At 50.8% G+C, this 15,086-nt stretch overlaps 7 protein-coding genes across 7 annotated transcripts; 4 read left to right on the forward strand and 3 right to left on the reverse strand.

Annotated features, from left to right (window-relative positions):
- Positions 1–272: 272 nt before the first annotated feature.
- N7515_002381 (DNA primase subunit PRI2) lies at positions 273–1,883 on the reverse strand (the record flags this gene model as incomplete). Its single annotated transcript, XM_056663125.1, has 3 exons — positions 273–1,037; positions 1,093–1,643; positions 1,694–1,883. The coding sequence occupies 3 exons, from the start codon at positions 1,881–1,883 to the stop codon at positions 273–275; spliced, it is 1,506 nt and encodes a 501-aa protein (XP_056525238.1).
- A 647-nt stretch (positions 1,884–2,530) lies between these two features.
- On the forward strand, positions 2,531–3,360 carry N7515_002382 (adenylate kinase ADK2; the record flags this gene model as incomplete). The annotated part of the gene is made up of 2 exons (XM_056663126.1): positions 2,531–2,702; positions 2,765–3,360. 2 exons carry the CDS (start codon positions 2,531–2,533, stop codon positions 3,358–3,360), a joined length of 768 nt encoding a protein of 255 aa, XP_056525239.1.
- Positions 3,361–3,694: 334 nt separating this feature from the next.
- N7515_002383 (thermonuclease family protein) lies at positions 3,695–4,886 on the reverse strand (the record flags this gene model as incomplete). Its single annotated transcript, XM_056663127.1, has 3 exons — positions 3,695–4,165; positions 4,301–4,782; positions 4,835–4,886. The coding sequence occupies 3 exons, from the start codon at positions 4,884–4,886 to the stop codon at positions 3,695–3,697; spliced, it is 1,005 nt and encodes a 334-aa protein (XP_056525240.1).
- A 331-nt stretch (positions 4,887–5,217) lies between these two features.
- Positions 5,218–6,405, reverse strand: N7515_002384 (putative peroxisomal carrier protein; the record flags this gene model as incomplete). Its single annotated transcript, XM_056663128.1, has 4 exons — positions 5,218–5,341; positions 5,395–5,632; positions 5,685–6,229; positions 6,305–6,405. 4 exons carry the CDS (start codon positions 6,403–6,405, stop codon positions 5,218–5,220), a joined length of 1,008 nt encoding a protein of 335 aa, XP_056525241.1.
- Positions 6,406–7,022: 617 nt separating this feature from the next.
- N7515_002385 (calpain-like protease PalBory) lies at positions 7,023–9,717 on the forward strand (the record flags this gene model as incomplete). The annotated part of the gene is made up of 4 exons (XM_056663129.1): positions 7,023–7,058; positions 7,110–7,480; positions 7,540–7,771; positions 7,825–9,717. 4 exons carry the CDS (start codon positions 7,023–7,025, stop codon positions 9,715–9,717), a joined length of 2,532 nt encoding a protein of 843 aa, XP_056525242.1.
- A 205-nt stretch (positions 9,718–9,922) lies between these two features.
- N7515_002386 (uncharacterized protein) lies at positions 9,923–11,296 on the forward strand (the record flags this gene model as incomplete). Its single annotated transcript, XM_056663130.1, has 4 exons — positions 9,923–10,025; positions 10,092–10,192; positions 10,273–10,400; positions 10,450–11,296. 4 exons carry the CDS (start codon positions 9,923–9,925, stop codon positions 11,294–11,296), a joined length of 1,179 nt encoding a protein of 392 aa, XP_056525243.1.
- A 2,044-nt stretch (positions 11,297–13,340) lies between these two features.
- Positions 13,341–14,589, forward strand: N7515_002387 (NAD-dependent epimerase/dehydratase family protein; the record flags this gene model as incomplete). Its single annotated transcript, XM_056663131.1, has 3 exons — positions 13,341–13,386; positions 13,442–13,603; positions 13,673–14,589. 3 exons carry the CDS (start codon positions 13,341–13,343, stop codon positions 14,587–14,589), a joined length of 1,125 nt encoding a protein of 374 aa, XP_056525244.1.
- Positions 14,590–15,086: the final 497 nt, after the last annotated feature.

Raw genomic sequence — 15,086 nt, forward strand, 5'->3', positions numbered from 1 at the left:
GATCGACTTGACCCGTTGCTGGGCACCTGGATTTGAGAGGTCATTCTGATCCTTTCCGATTCTCTGGGAATCAGCTGTGGTCACACTCCCACACTTTATACCATAGTTTATAAAATAATGTATTATCTTCGTGCTGCAAAGTGACTAAAACTGCTTCGGAATGTGCTCGTATGACCAATGCTCCTTGTAACGCCCACTATGAAAATGATACACGTGAAAGTAGAAACAGCCCCGACATGACCTCATGAAAAATCAACATTTGAACAACGCGGTCAGGCATCCTTTGGAGGATTGGCCATCTGTTTCAAGAGGAAGCTGCGCTTGAAGTAGGTATTCGGATGAACGATTGTGTCAAGGTCAGTCTGACTCCATGTTCCATCATCCTTGACCCTCTTGATCTCGTTCTTGTGCGTTGCCTCAAACACTCGGTTGCATGCAATATGGTACCGCATCTTGCCAACGTCCTCGCGCACACCGCGCAGGACCTCTTTGTCATTAACACCAGTGGCTTGAAGGAAGCCCACCAGGTTATCCACCGAGTAATGGCGGTAAGGACAGCCGTGAGTCTGGCCAATGCCAGGATTTGAATCGCCAAGGATCTTCTGGCATGAATAGGGAGTATAACCCTTTCCACGGCGGTTCGCATCTCCACCGACATCACCATAGGCGTGACGAATGTTGTACTTGTATTGAGAGTTGAATTCGTCGTCGGTTTTGCCCTTGAACGCCTGACGCCAGAACAGAATACATTCTTCCAAGGACAAGCCAATGCCCTTCAAGAAGAGAGTGTACTGTAGTCGACCGAAATGCTTCAAATGGTTGTTCTTGCGCAGGTTCACGTGCAAGCTCTTCATGCACAGCGGGAAATGTTGCTGGGCCAGTTGGTCGATAGAGCTGGCCGTGATCGGAGTTCCGTCCACATATCCTTCGCTTTCCGAGTATACAGACTCGGCGCTGCCGAAATTCTTCGAAAGATGATTCAAAATGGGTGTCAAACGATCATCCTCATCCAGCCGGGGGAGGGCACGGCTTGTGAGCTAGAATCCAATTAGTGACGATAAATCAAACACCAAGCCAGTGCTGCAGACATACCTCGAGTGCGCGCTCCAAACGAGCCGTGAACTCGGCCATAATCATGCTTAGCTGCTCCCGACCGGGAACGTAAGCCTTTCCTTTCTTCAGGAACACCGAGCGTCGTTCGATCAGCTCAGGGACCTTCTCCCAGTCAACTTTGTACCAAGTCTCATCGTCTAATCGTCGCAGTCCTGGCGTAGAGCTAATCAAACTCTCTGCAATCTCTGTCTTCTCGAAGTCACCGACAGGTTCCCAATCGAGATTCAAGCTATCAATGAATGCCCGCTTTTCCCTCGAATCATCTTGCTGGAAACGAAACTTGAACAGCATGGTCTCCGCGCGAGCAAATCGTCGACGAAGGTCCTCGGTGGCCGAGAAGGCCAGCCGGAGGATGAAATGCGAGTAGTGGTCCTTTTGACGCTCATTCTGAAGACGAGGGTCTGCCGCGCCCTGTGACGAGGAGGTGTTGGAGGAAAGAGGAAGGAACTTTTGGAGAAGAGGTGTGATGTAGGTCGCGGTCTCGGCGGGGGTTTTATTTCGATAAGAGCATGCTTCGATCTCGGCCAGAACTGTTTGGCATTAGTAAGTGGTAAGTCAACGTAGCTGCAAGTGTGCATACTCTTAAGTCTGTCAATTGCCCATTGCTCAAACTGTTCGAGGGTGATCTCCGCGGTAGGAGGTGTTTCGTAGATGTTCAGACGGTGGGCATAGTCCTGATGCTTGTATGTTGGAGTAGCAAATTGCCTTTTCTTGGGGTCAATAACAGCTCGTCGTTTTGGATCGATCCGATGGGCGTCTTGTCGTATCATGTTGAAGGTATTATGGTCGAGAAGCACGAATGTACAAGATCTCTCCGTTATCACTAAAGTGGTAAACGCGAACGCGTGCCACGCGCCGTAACACGTGATCTAGTTAAAATCACGTGTTATTTACATAATGCGGACCCGCCCCGGACCCGGTTCATGGGGTGCCCTGAGCATGGGTGATGATTTCCCCGAGTGAACAGAGCGTCTTGAATCTTGCATGTGCAGAGACATGTGAAAGTCTCACTGGGGCATACCGAACGAATATACGAGTACGGCTGTTGCATTTGATCTTCTTTCGCAAGTCAATGCTGTAGTCTTATTTACCATATCATATCGAACTTGCGTGCTGCCATATACATATAAGGTAGTACTAGTACCTTTGCCCTCGGAGCATTCACCGACGACCGAAAGGATCAAGCTCCCCCACAGAATCACATTCTCAACAGTCTTAGCACCGGGGAACTGCCACTGCTTATTCTCTAAACCCCAGTTTCACTCTCTTCTCCCCAAGTCCATTATGCTGTCTTGAATCCTCTGTCCAATATCTTTCCCGCGGTTCTCCCCGCCCCACAACATTTGAACCGTTGAGTTCCTCAGGAACAGCAACCCTAAACCCTCCACCCGAGTCACCGGCATTGCCATCAGATATAATGTCCACCGTGACAAAGCAGCTCCGGAAGGCTGCACGCGTCATTCTGATCGGCGCACCGGGAGTAGGAAAAGGCACACAGTCCGAGCGACTGCTAGCCCGATTCCCGCAATTAGCTTCAATCAGCTCGGGTGATCTGTTGAGAGAGAATGTGCGCCGACGCACACCCCTCGGTAAGAAACATCACCATCCGTGCAACAATTGCGCATAGTGCATTTATCTAACTCGAGTATAGGCCTGGAAGCCGAGGCCGCAATTCAGTCTGGCGAACTTGTCCCGGACTCGATGATCTTGAACTTGATCTCCAACGATATGAAATCCAAGGGCTGGCTCCTTCCGAAATCCGAATCCCCAGTACAATCTTCCGCATCTCTGTCATCTTCTTCTCCGGCCGGTATCCCCTCACCGGCTCACTCAGTCGATGCCTCCGCCTCGTTCATTCTCGACGGGTTTCCCCGCACGGCAGCACAAGCAACAAGCCTGGACGAGCTCGTGCCAGTGAACTTTGTCGTGCACCTTATTACTCCGCCATCAGTGATTCTCGCCCGCATCGCATCGCGCTGGGTCCACGAGCCCTCAGGGCGGGTATATAATACAGATTTCCATCCACCTAAGGTGCAGGGCAAAGACGACGTCACGGGCGAGGCGCTGACCCAGCGAGAAGATGATTCACTCGAAACATGGACGCAGCGCCTAAAAAAGTTCGAGGAAACAAGCCAAGCCCTCCTGGAACACTATGACCGTCGGCGGTGTCTCTTCCGAGTGGAGGGCGACAGCTCTGACGAGATATCTCCAAAGCTGTTTGCTGAATTTGAGCGGCGGTTCTGCTAAGAACCAATCATGGCCTGTATATTTACTCATTTTCTCGCATCTCTTCGATTATACGAGGAATCTTCAAGGCACTAATGCCCGTTCGCGATTGGCGTCTTATTGAGGGCAACACCACTCCAACCTATGTACAATTTAACGAAACATGGTTTATCATATTCAGCATCCAATATTCGCCTTGATCATAATCATCGCATCCCTTCCATAAACGTACAATGGGATTGCAACCACGCTGTCTCGTCCCATGCAAATATAAATACCAGAAACTCAGTGATTCAAAAATATCCGCTCATATACCATGTAGCCATAATCACAAGCGCAGCTTGCCAGTATCCTCCTATTTCCGCGCATTCTTCGGTTTTCCATTACTCTCAGGAGCAGGATCCTCCAACCCCATCCGAGTCTTATACGCTCTCGGACTCTCCCAGTCAGACCCAATCCGACGATAATCCTTCCAAAGCCCCTTAGCCCGCTTCTTAGCCCACCACTCAGCATTGCGATACTTTTTCTCCATCTTCTCGCCACCAAACTCCGACCCAACCTTCGCTTCGTAGACAGTTGCCAAACCGCGTCTCAGCATTTCATAAGAAACATCCCGCCGACGGAAGGGCGGGAAGTCGAAGGCGCGTCGGACGTAGACGCTCGCTACCACGCGCGAATATTGATCTTGGCGGTGGACGAGGGCGCGAACTCGCCGATTGGACAGGTAGGATGTAAGCCAGGCGTGCGCGTCGCGCGCGAAGGGTTGTTCGGGGCGGCCGAAGTGGGCTAGTTCTGGGGCGTCAATGCCGGCTAGACGGATGTGTATCTGGAGTGTAAATCGTGTAAGCTGGATTTAGTTCTCGAGTATGGGGTTTGTGGTGTGCATGGTATGCCGAAGTCGCGTTATGTCTGTGTTTGGCTGGGGAGTTGGGGAGAATAGGGTAGGTGCAGGGTAGCTAACGGTCTTATCCTTCAGATCCTTCTTTGCAGTGGGGACCTTTTTCCACGGTAGCCAGCCCCATCCAGCGAGACGGCCTCCGGGTGTGTGGAATATTCTGAAGTTGTCGCCGTCGCCGACGCTGGTGACTGGACCGAAGATGGTGCGCCGTCTGAGATATGAGGGCGAGATACTAGGCGCGTCGGGGATGCGGCGTAGGTATTTGCGGTGGAAGCGCACTGCGAGGAGGATACCGCTTGTTAGGACGAGAGTTGGAACCAGACTCCTGGGCTCTGTGAATGCTGCCCAGTCCAGGCTAGAGCTTGGGGTGTTTGCCGCGGAGGATTGCCAGGTGCTAGATGTGTGGTTTTGTTTGTCATTGGTCGACTCGGAGCTCCATGGCGGCCATCTCATAATGACCCATGCTACTTCTGTAGCAATATTTGGGGTGTGTGTGAAGGCTTTGGGGTGAGCGTTGTTGGGGTAGAAGATGCCCGTGATCCACGCTGTTTACAAAAGGGCCGATGGCCGATCCATCTGCAAGGTTAGCCGTTAGACCCCCGCCCTTGTCACCAACTACAATACCAACGATGTGAGCCAGTCCATACATGTATGTTGAGATCCCTGAGAATTTAAGGTTTACAACATTCACTGCATTCACTGCACTTCGAGATAAATTTACATTCAGGACGAGGCAGATAAGCAACTCATCGGCGGAACAAGACATTCGATAACCATGTACAGATCTATAATGGTATTTGATTTTTAGAAACATATGGTTCTAATATATCAAGTACTTCCAGAAAGCCAATGCCAGGAAACGTCTACACTGTTCAAATTCAAAAGAATCCCCAACGAGATACTGTGTACATACCAGGGCGCCGGCTGGACAAACAACAAGGAACCGAGAAAGAGAGCTCCGCCGTCTAAATATAAAACATCTATTTCAGGGTGGCAGGCATGCTGGTCTTGGCCTTTGCTGCTGCCGTATCGACCACCTTGCTCAGCTTCTCCTTCTTGATGTTCTTGAGGTAGGCGAACAGGAGAATGAACAGAAGCTCCATCCTATGTAAGGTTAGTACCCAAGCGACGGATAGTTCAGAAAACGGGGAACGTACCTCTCCTTGGTCATCATGAGCAAACCCTGGACCAACAGACCCTTTAGGATCTGGGGTCCAATACCCTTAAAGAGGGCAAAGAGACCCTCATTATCAACAATGTGCTTCATGACCTCACCAAAGGACTTGAAGGGCTTGCCATTGCGGCTAGGAGGGGGGCGAGACTGCAGTCCAACCTTGGCAACAATCAGAGGCTGGGTTGCAATCGTGGCCATAGCCTTAGACATGGCACCCAGGACTGGAATGAGTTAGCAAGACGCTGTGAGATCCTTAAATTTGACGTTACTTACGGAAGGCCTCCCAAGGCTTGAGGTTATTCTTTCCTGGGAAGATAACTTCCTTGAGGCGCTGATATGCGCCATAAGTGATAGCCGGGTTGACGACCAAAATCAAGCTAGCCTTCAAGCCACGCCACAGGCCGGACCAGCCGTCCTCGCTCTCAACCACCTCTCGGCCTGTATCGATCAATCCCTTCTTGTCGTTCTTGGGTTGTGTCTGTTGCCGGGTCGTAATGACAGCCACCGGGATGGTGAAGATCTGAGCCACAGCGCCCGAAACGGCACCCAGGGAGAGTTCAATCGCGGTGCCGGGGGGTGTCGGGGATTTGACCGAGGCCATGTAAAGAGTCCTTACGACGCTGTACCAGTAGAAGTATGCGAAATTTGTAGAGGCGACACCCAAAAGAGATCCAGCCATTCCGGCATATAGGCCGCTGAAGCCCTCCTTCTCTGCGATCTTGGTGATAGCGTCCACGGTCGATTCGTAATGTTCGAGATCTTCGGCCCGCACGGGTCCATTCTTCTCCTTGACTTGTACTTGTAGTTTCGTCTTGACTCTAGGAATGGGAATGATACAGTCAGCGAGGGTGTGTTCTCATGGATTCTTGTAATTGTTCTATTTGGAGCCTCACAGGTCAAGCGGGTAGACCAGCGCATTAGCAAGGACGGCACCTGTTGCGCCTGCAACGGCGCTGCCCCATGGCGACAGCACAGGTTTGGATTGTCCAGCCATAATGCCAGTGAAGAGTATTCGAAATCAATGAGATCAACAAGAACAAGATCTAAGAGAGTGCTTGAGCCGGTAGACAGGAGAAACACCGAGGCGGGGCTTTCTACACTGCTTTGCTCCGAATCACGGAGAGATAGGAATAGAGGAGAGAAACGAAGTTAAGGAAATGCACTGAGACGACGATCAATCATACCGGAGTCCGGAATTTCCAAGTTAGAAAGCAAGAAGGAGAGAGTCGGAGAGACCGAGCTCATGAGCCGGAATTCCTGCAGATGCACCTCGGCGCTCACCTTAAAGGGCGAGCCGAGGTCCATTTCGGCGAGGTATGGGCTTATGTCATGGTTTTATTACATCACTTACATTTACGAAGTAGTTACAGTGTACTTCACTGTTACGAGTATTTGCTATATTGTATATTTTGGAAATAACAATCTGCAAATATCTCTCACAATGTATATAGAAGTCGGATGTTACTAAGTACTGTGTACTTGACTCCAATACATCGGAACATGCGGAATGAACTTCGCGGGGGTCTTGGCTCCAACCGAATCTGGTAATTAACTTGCGGGTCAGATCTGATTACCTGACTACTCCACGACTCCAACGAGCAAGTACGGAGTATGTCTAGACCTCCATCTCACATATCTCAGGCATTGGTACTTTCTTTGTATTGATACATGAATAGTCAAAGCTAACGACTGCAATAGAGTGCGGAAGAGGCGGTAGCCACAGCCACCTCGCAGAAGGCAGCATTGGACGCGGCTATCAATGCCGCGGAGTATTACATGAAAGCGCTGAGCCTGGCGCCCGCCGAAGATAAAAGGCATCTCGACCAAAAATGCAAGGACTTACTTACAAAGGCCGAAAAGATCAAGGCCGCTGCCGACTGGCAGTCCGTAGCGGGTGCGGGGCCCCAGAAAGCCTTCCCTAGCTTACGGCCGCCTACATCCACACGCAAACTCACCACCCGCGAAGAGATCATCGTTCTCGAGGGGTCCAAGTTGAATGGTTTCATCTTTCCGCCGTGGAGTCGTGCACCACTTCAGGATGAATTCATTCAGGAGGGGGAACCTTTCACGTAAGTGGCGAGGAAGAATCAGCGGCACCCTTCTCTGACTGATTACTGACTGATCGTAGGGATGCGCCGGACTTGCACCTCTCTGAGTGTCAGAGGGATATTTTTGCAGGCTGGAAACGGCCGCATGACCTGTTACGGACAATGAAAGCGACCAGCCAGACACATGATGCAATTGACCCGTCCATGTCGGCTTCGGGGCAAACTGATCTTGTGCAGGACGTCTTAACAGACTGCTCGGTGGTCGCGAGTCTCTGTGCTACGACGTCTCGAGCCGAACGAGGCCTAGGACAGGTACGGTTCGAGGTGACTCCAGGTCATGGACTATCGAAAGCTAATTCGGACAGCATGCATCGCCGACACTGTACCCGTGCAATGAAGAGAACGCTCCGATCATTTCGCAGTCGGGGAAGTACATATTTCGCTTCTATTTCAATGGGTCTTTCCGAAAAGTAGTAATAGACGACCGATTACCGTCGTCGAAGACAACACGCTCACTCCACGTGATTGATCGCAATAACCCCAATTTCCTGTGGCCTGCTCTTGTGGAGAAGGCTTACCTGAAAGTTCGCGGGGGATATGATTTCCCAGGTAGTAACTCGGGGACAGACCTTTGGGTGCTGACTGGCTGGATTCCGGAACAAGTCTTTTTACACCATGACGATGCCACCTCGGATGAGATATGGGGGCGTTTATACAATGCTTTCTACCATGGAGATGTGGTCCTAACGATCGGCACTGGAAAGCTAACCGAACTCGAACAACAAGGGCTGGGGCTAGTGGGCGAACACGATTATGCTATCCTGGACATGAAAGAATTCCAGGGCCGTCGTCGGCTTTTGTTGAAGAACCCGTGGGCTGGCGCGGAACCCCATGTACAAAGCGGTCCCGACTCACTTACACTCAGTGGTAGCTCCCCGCTGTCTCCGGGTACCTTCTGGATGGACTGCGAGCATGTCCTTCAAAATTTCGAAAATCTTTACCTCAACTGGAACCCCGGATTGTTCAGGTACCGCGAAGATATTCATTTCACCTGGGATTTGTCACATGGCCGAGTTATCGCTGGCTGTTTTGTGAAGAATCCTCAGTTCTCCATCTCCAGTGATCTGGGAGGGACGGTCTGGCTGCTGCTCGGGAAACATTTCAAGACAGATGATCAACAGACTGAATTCAGTGAATTGGAGAGTGGACTAGGCTTCATCAGCATCTACATCTTCCAAGCGAATGGCCGAAGGGTATCGCTCAGTGACGGTGCGCTCCATCGCGGACCGTATGTCGACTCCCCAAACACACTTATGAGGCTGGAGATGCCACCCAATACGACCTACACCGCAGTGATTTCAGAGCAATCACTCCCATCAGTCAGCCAGAACTTTACACTTTCTGCGTTTTCAACGAATCCTGTTGCCGTGGCGCCTTCGCTAGACAAGTACCTCTGTCTGACCAAGGCAAGTGGTTCCTGGACAGCGATGACAGCAGGGGGGAACGCCGAGTCACCTCGATATCACTCCAATCCACAGTTCAGCATACGGATTTCCGAATCGACAGACGTCTCCATATTGCTCGAGACCACTGAAGCGGACCTAGCAACACACGTGAAGATCTTTTGGTCCAATGGACAGCGGATATCGCGCGTCCGAAGCCGAGACATCATTGCAGATAGTGGCGATTATCGCCGCGGATGCGCGCTGGCCGAAGCCAAATCCCTGGATAGAGGCACTTATACCATAGTGTGCTCTACATTCGCACCCGATCAACTGGGTCGGTTCACGTTGTGGATCTCATCCACAATTCCCTGTACAGTTCAACCTTTGGTTTCCGAGTCCGCAGGTCGACGTACCGTCTTGTCCGACGTGGGTGTGCTGGCTCCAGGCAAGGACCGCATGCTGGTATCGCTGCGAGTCTCGCGTCTGACACGAATCCGCCTGATTGCCAGGAGCAAGCGGTCCATGATCGGGTCTCGCCCTGTCGCCCCGTCTCCCGTGCTGATGACGGTGGAACTAGGCCAGGGTCCTTACAAGGAAATCTTGGCCAGCTCAGAGGATGGAACACACAGTGATAGTGCTTCAGGGGTTCGCGTCGATGACTTTGATTTGCAGCCCAGTACCGAGTCACGCGGTGTGTGGATTGTGATTGAGCGCATTGGGGGTCCGGGAGGGCAGGTGGAAGATCATTTCGAGGTCGAGGCATTAGCAGAGGAGAGAGTTGAAATTGGCCAATGGGTGGTTGAAGACGAATGATACCCAGGAGATCTAAGATCTTTATCGAGGCAAGAAATAGTCACAAATCTATGCATGAATCAGCATGATGGAGCTCCAAACAGTTGAAATTCCGTAGATAAGATCGGTTCTTCCGCGCCCCCGCACCCAGGCGGTGGCATATTCCCCAAACTCCAAACGTCATCTGTTCCTCCACTTCTCCTCAACACAACAGATCTCTTAGATCATGGCGAGTAACATTCCAGCTGGACTGCGATCTGCAGATATCGGGCGCTTTGCTATCAGAGCTGCTCAAATCGAAACCGCCAAGCCTGTGATTGCCTACTGGTGTAAGTTGCAAGACCCCGCGCATTGCACAAGCGAGTATTGAAGCTGATAGTGTCCTACTTCTGTAGGCAATTTTCACATCGTGAACCAAATTATTGAAAGAGGTCTTCACAATTCCGACGACGAAATTAAGGTTTATACGACTAACCTCGTTGACAAGCTAGAGGAGGTGAGTCGGGCTCCTCCATTGCATCTGCTTCACGCATTCCGCATCTGAGATCTAGCGGCTAACGAGTTGGCCTGAACTAGTTCAAACAAGAGAACCCAAACAATGAAATAGTGACAGACAGTACTGCGGCAAGCGCCTATGTCGAACAATTCGGATTGGAGGTCTTCAGCCGTGCGGAGGCTGCCATGAATGCCAACAAAGTCACAAAGTGAGCTCTCCAAAGCTATTTGAGCTTCAAATGGCTAATGCCCCGAAAGGCAAACAGCAGATACCTTCCTGGCAGCAGCCACCTTCCTCGAACTATGTTCGATCTGGGGAGCCCTAGACCCAGAAATCGCCGGGCGAATCAAGTTCGCCAAATTCCACGCTGTCCGCATTGTGAAGGCTTTCAAAGCCGGCGAAGATCCCAACGCGACGAACCCCGCACCCAAGCAGGAAGAAGAACCAATCGACGATCCCGATGTGCAGGCATTCGACGAGTCGGTGGCGGAGGAGGCCTCCAAGCCAAGACAAGCTTCCATCGAGGAGGTCCCTGACGAGTCTGACCGTCTTGGACGAGAACTAGCCCGAAAATCGGTCCTGGATGAATCCCTCCACCCATCACGCACATCATCCGCACCACGTGCACCCGCCGACTCTGGTCCCGAAATTCCTTCTGTTCCTCGCAACGCGCCTGGACAACCGCTGGATGCCGACAACTCCAGCTCCGGTGGCTTAGAGCTTCCCTCTACCCCAGCGACGATTGGCGGCTCACCCTCAGTACCAAATCTTCCTGATACACCGACTGCATTCCACTCCTTCCCCCGGCCGTCTATCGATCCTTCTATGCCTGCGCCAGATCCGGCTTCTTTCTACGATACCCCAAGTGCTGGTGCTCCTACGCAGCCTCCGGTTGGCCCGCCGTTTGTCCCAACCCCGGCTGCGCATGTACCTGCTGCACAGGCTCCATATGTCCCACCTCAGCCGACACACGGCGTAGATGATGGTTCGGTGCAAATGGCGCAGAAGCATGCTCGTTGGGCGGTCTCTGCTTTGACATTTGATGATGTTGAGACGGCTATTAAGGAGTTAAGGAATTCGCTGAAATGTCTAGGAGCATCATGATTTTACGGCCTTGTATGGTGCCGTCTTTGCTTGCTTTTCAAACTTGTTAGAGCACTCTTTATGAATATACCTTATCTTAGTACGCTCTTAGTACGCTCTTGTGTTCATAGCTCCTATCTTCCGTTGTCATTTTTCAGAGTCATGTAGGATTCTATCTGTTGTTCAGTAGTAGTACTCATAGTAACTAGTCCATAGAATTGTGTCGCGAGCTCTTCATAACTTGCCTGCACAACTTCCTTGCTAGCGCGGACTTGCTTTTGTCAGTCTTCTCGAAAGAGGTGATTCGTAGATCTGTGAGTGTGACAATGACCAGAATCAATCAGACCAATATTATTGAACAGTTTGGCTCCACAATCAGGACCGCACCGCACCGCAACGATCATCTGAGTTGTATGAGAAGTGTGGTGGGGCCTGATATTGCCGAGAAATTATCACACGTTCAGAACACAATGACCAATATTGACGTCCTATCCCTTCGCGTATTACCATCAAACGCCATTGAAGGTCCGGCAGTGATATTTTCCGTATCCACGGGCAACAAATAGGAGAAAAGAGACCCGCAGCGACATGCAGCAGCCACCTTAAACCAGCGGGCTTTGACACTGCGCTATCTCCTCCAACCACAAGACTCTATTCCCTTGCACGTCATTCCTGCAAGTGTCATGCACTGTCTTGAGTGGGAAAGGGGACAGCGGAGCGGGTCCCCGGACCAAATGCGAACAACTGTGAGCCAGATTGGCAGGTAATATTCACCCGCCGGCCCTCAGTGGGGACACAATGGAGTCTGAGAGTTCAGAGTTGGATATCGATGAAGAAGTGTCCCCGCTACAAGCCGCTCCCTTCCAATTCCTCAATACTGCAGTTGCAATTGCCTCGATTGAATGATATATCATATGGGTGTCACTTGTGTATATATTGACGCATCTCCACTCAAGGTTCTGAAACTGATTCTCTTGCCTGCTCGTACATCATACGGAGATGTTGTCGAGGAATACTATGCGATACGCGCGAAGAAAGGCCCGCTATGTAGAGACCCACTTTCGTGAACAATCGGTCCCGAGCCTGATGAACTTCTGCAGAGCACATTCATCTGATAATTATCTGAGATGCGCCAAGGCTAGACTTGCAGCGCGGAGAGCTGCTCTTATACACAGTACAACATACTGGGTATACAACCAAGGTCCAAGGGCCAATGTCGAGTACATATTGTAGGATGATATCGATCGACAGATGTTGGACCTGCAGCGGCAAGAGCAAATCCCGCATTATGCCGCATCATGCATCTTGATCATGTTGCTCATTGGGGAGACCCCTTTTTCGCTTTTAACTCTCAGCCAGCAATCAGGACGATAACATAGTAGGCAGTAGTGGTTTTGGTACATAGTAGTAATTCGATAACTAATTATACCATTGTTAGGCGTCCCAGATCAACAGCAGTATAGCTAGTCATTCGGTATCGGTGCAAGATATGTAGTAGACAGGAAGATCGAACAAGATTTAGAGTCAAAATAAGCATGGGAGAGGCTTAGCATCTGTCCATGGGTCGTTCGGGTGATCGGAAACCCAGTACCATGGGACCACGGGCACAGGGATGTAGGTAAAGACTTCTACACAGTTGCTATGCACATAGCAGTATACATATTTGTAGTGAATAAATAACCAACTAATGCAAGTCTTAACTACGTACTTTTTCACCATCACACGATCTCTTCAACGTCACAGGTACATTAGTCTCTCGATGCTCCCCAAATTGCTGCAGTTCCACTACAACCCACTGAGTTATGTCAACCTCGTGGATTAACCGGCTTGGCAGGGGAGACAGCATTCCCGAATAATCCCCTTAACTTATTTCATTTTCTCTCTGTAATTTTATATTTTTCTCTCATATAATTTTCTATTCTTTGGCAACGTTGCGTTTCTTGTTAGTCCAAGATTGTCCGTTTAGTTAGTCCGCCCCCTCCTTTCTCCCGTCCTTCGCCTTCCCCCCCCCCTTTCCCTTCCCTGAACCTGCGGGGAGTCTTTTTTTCAGGCTTGCACATTCAAAATGGCCGACGCCAAAAAACCCGCCGTTCTAATTGTCGGTGGTCTCGGTATGTTCTTCTTTTTCAAAAGAATCTAGTCATTCACTAACCTGTCCCTCACCAGGTTTCATTGGTCGACACCTCGCGCTTTATATCCACGAAAACAACCTAGCCTCCGAAGTCCGCTTGGTAGACAAAGTCCTCCCCCAATTAGCATGGTTAGCCCCCGAATTCGATGAGGCATGCTCCAAGGACAAGTTCGTCCAGGCCGATGCCAGTCGTGAACGTGAGTAACCCGAACAAACACATCCCATGGCACAGTAACAACTTCTTACCCACCGCTTCCCCTCCACAGAACACTTCCCGCGCATCTTCGACCGCGCCAATGGCGAACAATTCGACTACGTGATCAACTGCGGCGGCGAAACCCGCCACTCCCAACCTGACGACGTCTACGAAGTCCGCAGCTGCGCCCTCTCCGTCGCCCTCGGCAAGGAAATCGCCCGCCGCGGCATCCCAGCCTACGTCGAGACCTCCACCGCACACGTCTACAAAGGCGGCTCCACCCCGCGCAAGGAAACCGACAAGCTCGCCCCGTGGCACAAGCTGGCCGAGTGGAAAGTGAAGGCCTCGGAGGAACTGCGTAAAATCCCGAACTTGCGGTACTGCGCGCTTCGATTGCCGCACGTGTACGGCGCCTACGACCCCGGCTACTTCGCTACGGGGATCTGTTTGTCTGCCGTCCATGTCGATCTTAAGCAGGACTTGACGCTGTTGCACACTAAGGATTTGAAGATAAATACCTTGCACGTTAAGGATGCGGCTAGTGCCCTGTTTGAGGCTGCGAAGTGGCGCGCTTCGAAGGGTGACATTGATCCGAAGTTGGGGGTTATTGCTTTCAACGTCGTTGATCACAATGACACGAAACAGGAACATGTTGCCAAAGCTCTAATGGAGGTGTTTGGGTTGAAGGTTACGTTCATTGGTTCGCTTGCTTCGCAGCTGGCTAAGCTGAACCTCGATGATGTTGTCGATGATATGAATGAGGTTAGTCTGCAGACGTGGGCGGAGCTCATTGAGAGAGCCAATATCACGCGGCCGGGTCCGATCAGTCCGTTCCTTGAGCGGGATATTCTCAAGGACCAGGATATGTCAATCGATGGGTCGAAGTTCGAGAATGAGACTGGCTGGAAGCCGAAGTATCCCAACTTCGGCGCTGACAGCATCCGCGAGATCGTCGACAGCTATAAACGCATGGGCTGGTGGCCATGACTGTGGCCTTTGGTAGGCTGAGATCGTCTGCCTTCTCTTCTTTTTACATTTTCTTCTTTCTTTTCTTTCTCCTTTCGAAGATATCCCGTCTGTCGATGATTTTTTGTTTCCCTTTGTATCCTTTCCTTTCTTTTGTCCCATGATTCCTCAAATCGAATGTCGCATCGCACTGCAAAAGAGTGCATTGAATTCCCCACACGACCCTTTCATGATCTCCATCTCTATCAACACCATCCTACCTTTTGATCATCTCTACTTCGAATACCTCAGAGCTATCGATCCGCGGACATGCTGAGCATCGCCACATGTTAGTCAATCCTGTACTGTAATCGATAGTTGCTATCCTATGGTGGGGTTTTCTCATTTCCTTTTCTGCATATATGTTTCTTTCTATCTCTTGTTGCTACTGCCCCTGTCTCTCTGTCTCTTACTTGCATGGCTCCTGCATCAGTAGCATCTTGCGCCCTTCTCATTTGGAATATTATATTCTCCACTAT

This window comes from Penicillium bovifimosum (genome assembly GCF_028826915.1).
Source record: "Penicillium bovifimosum strain IBT 22155 chromosome Unknown utg000002l_segment0_segment0, whole genome shotgun sequence".
NCBI classification, from domain to species: domain Eukaryota; kingdom Fungi; phylum Ascomycota; class Eurotiomycetes; order Eurotiales; family Aspergillaceae; genus Penicillium; species Penicillium bovifimosum.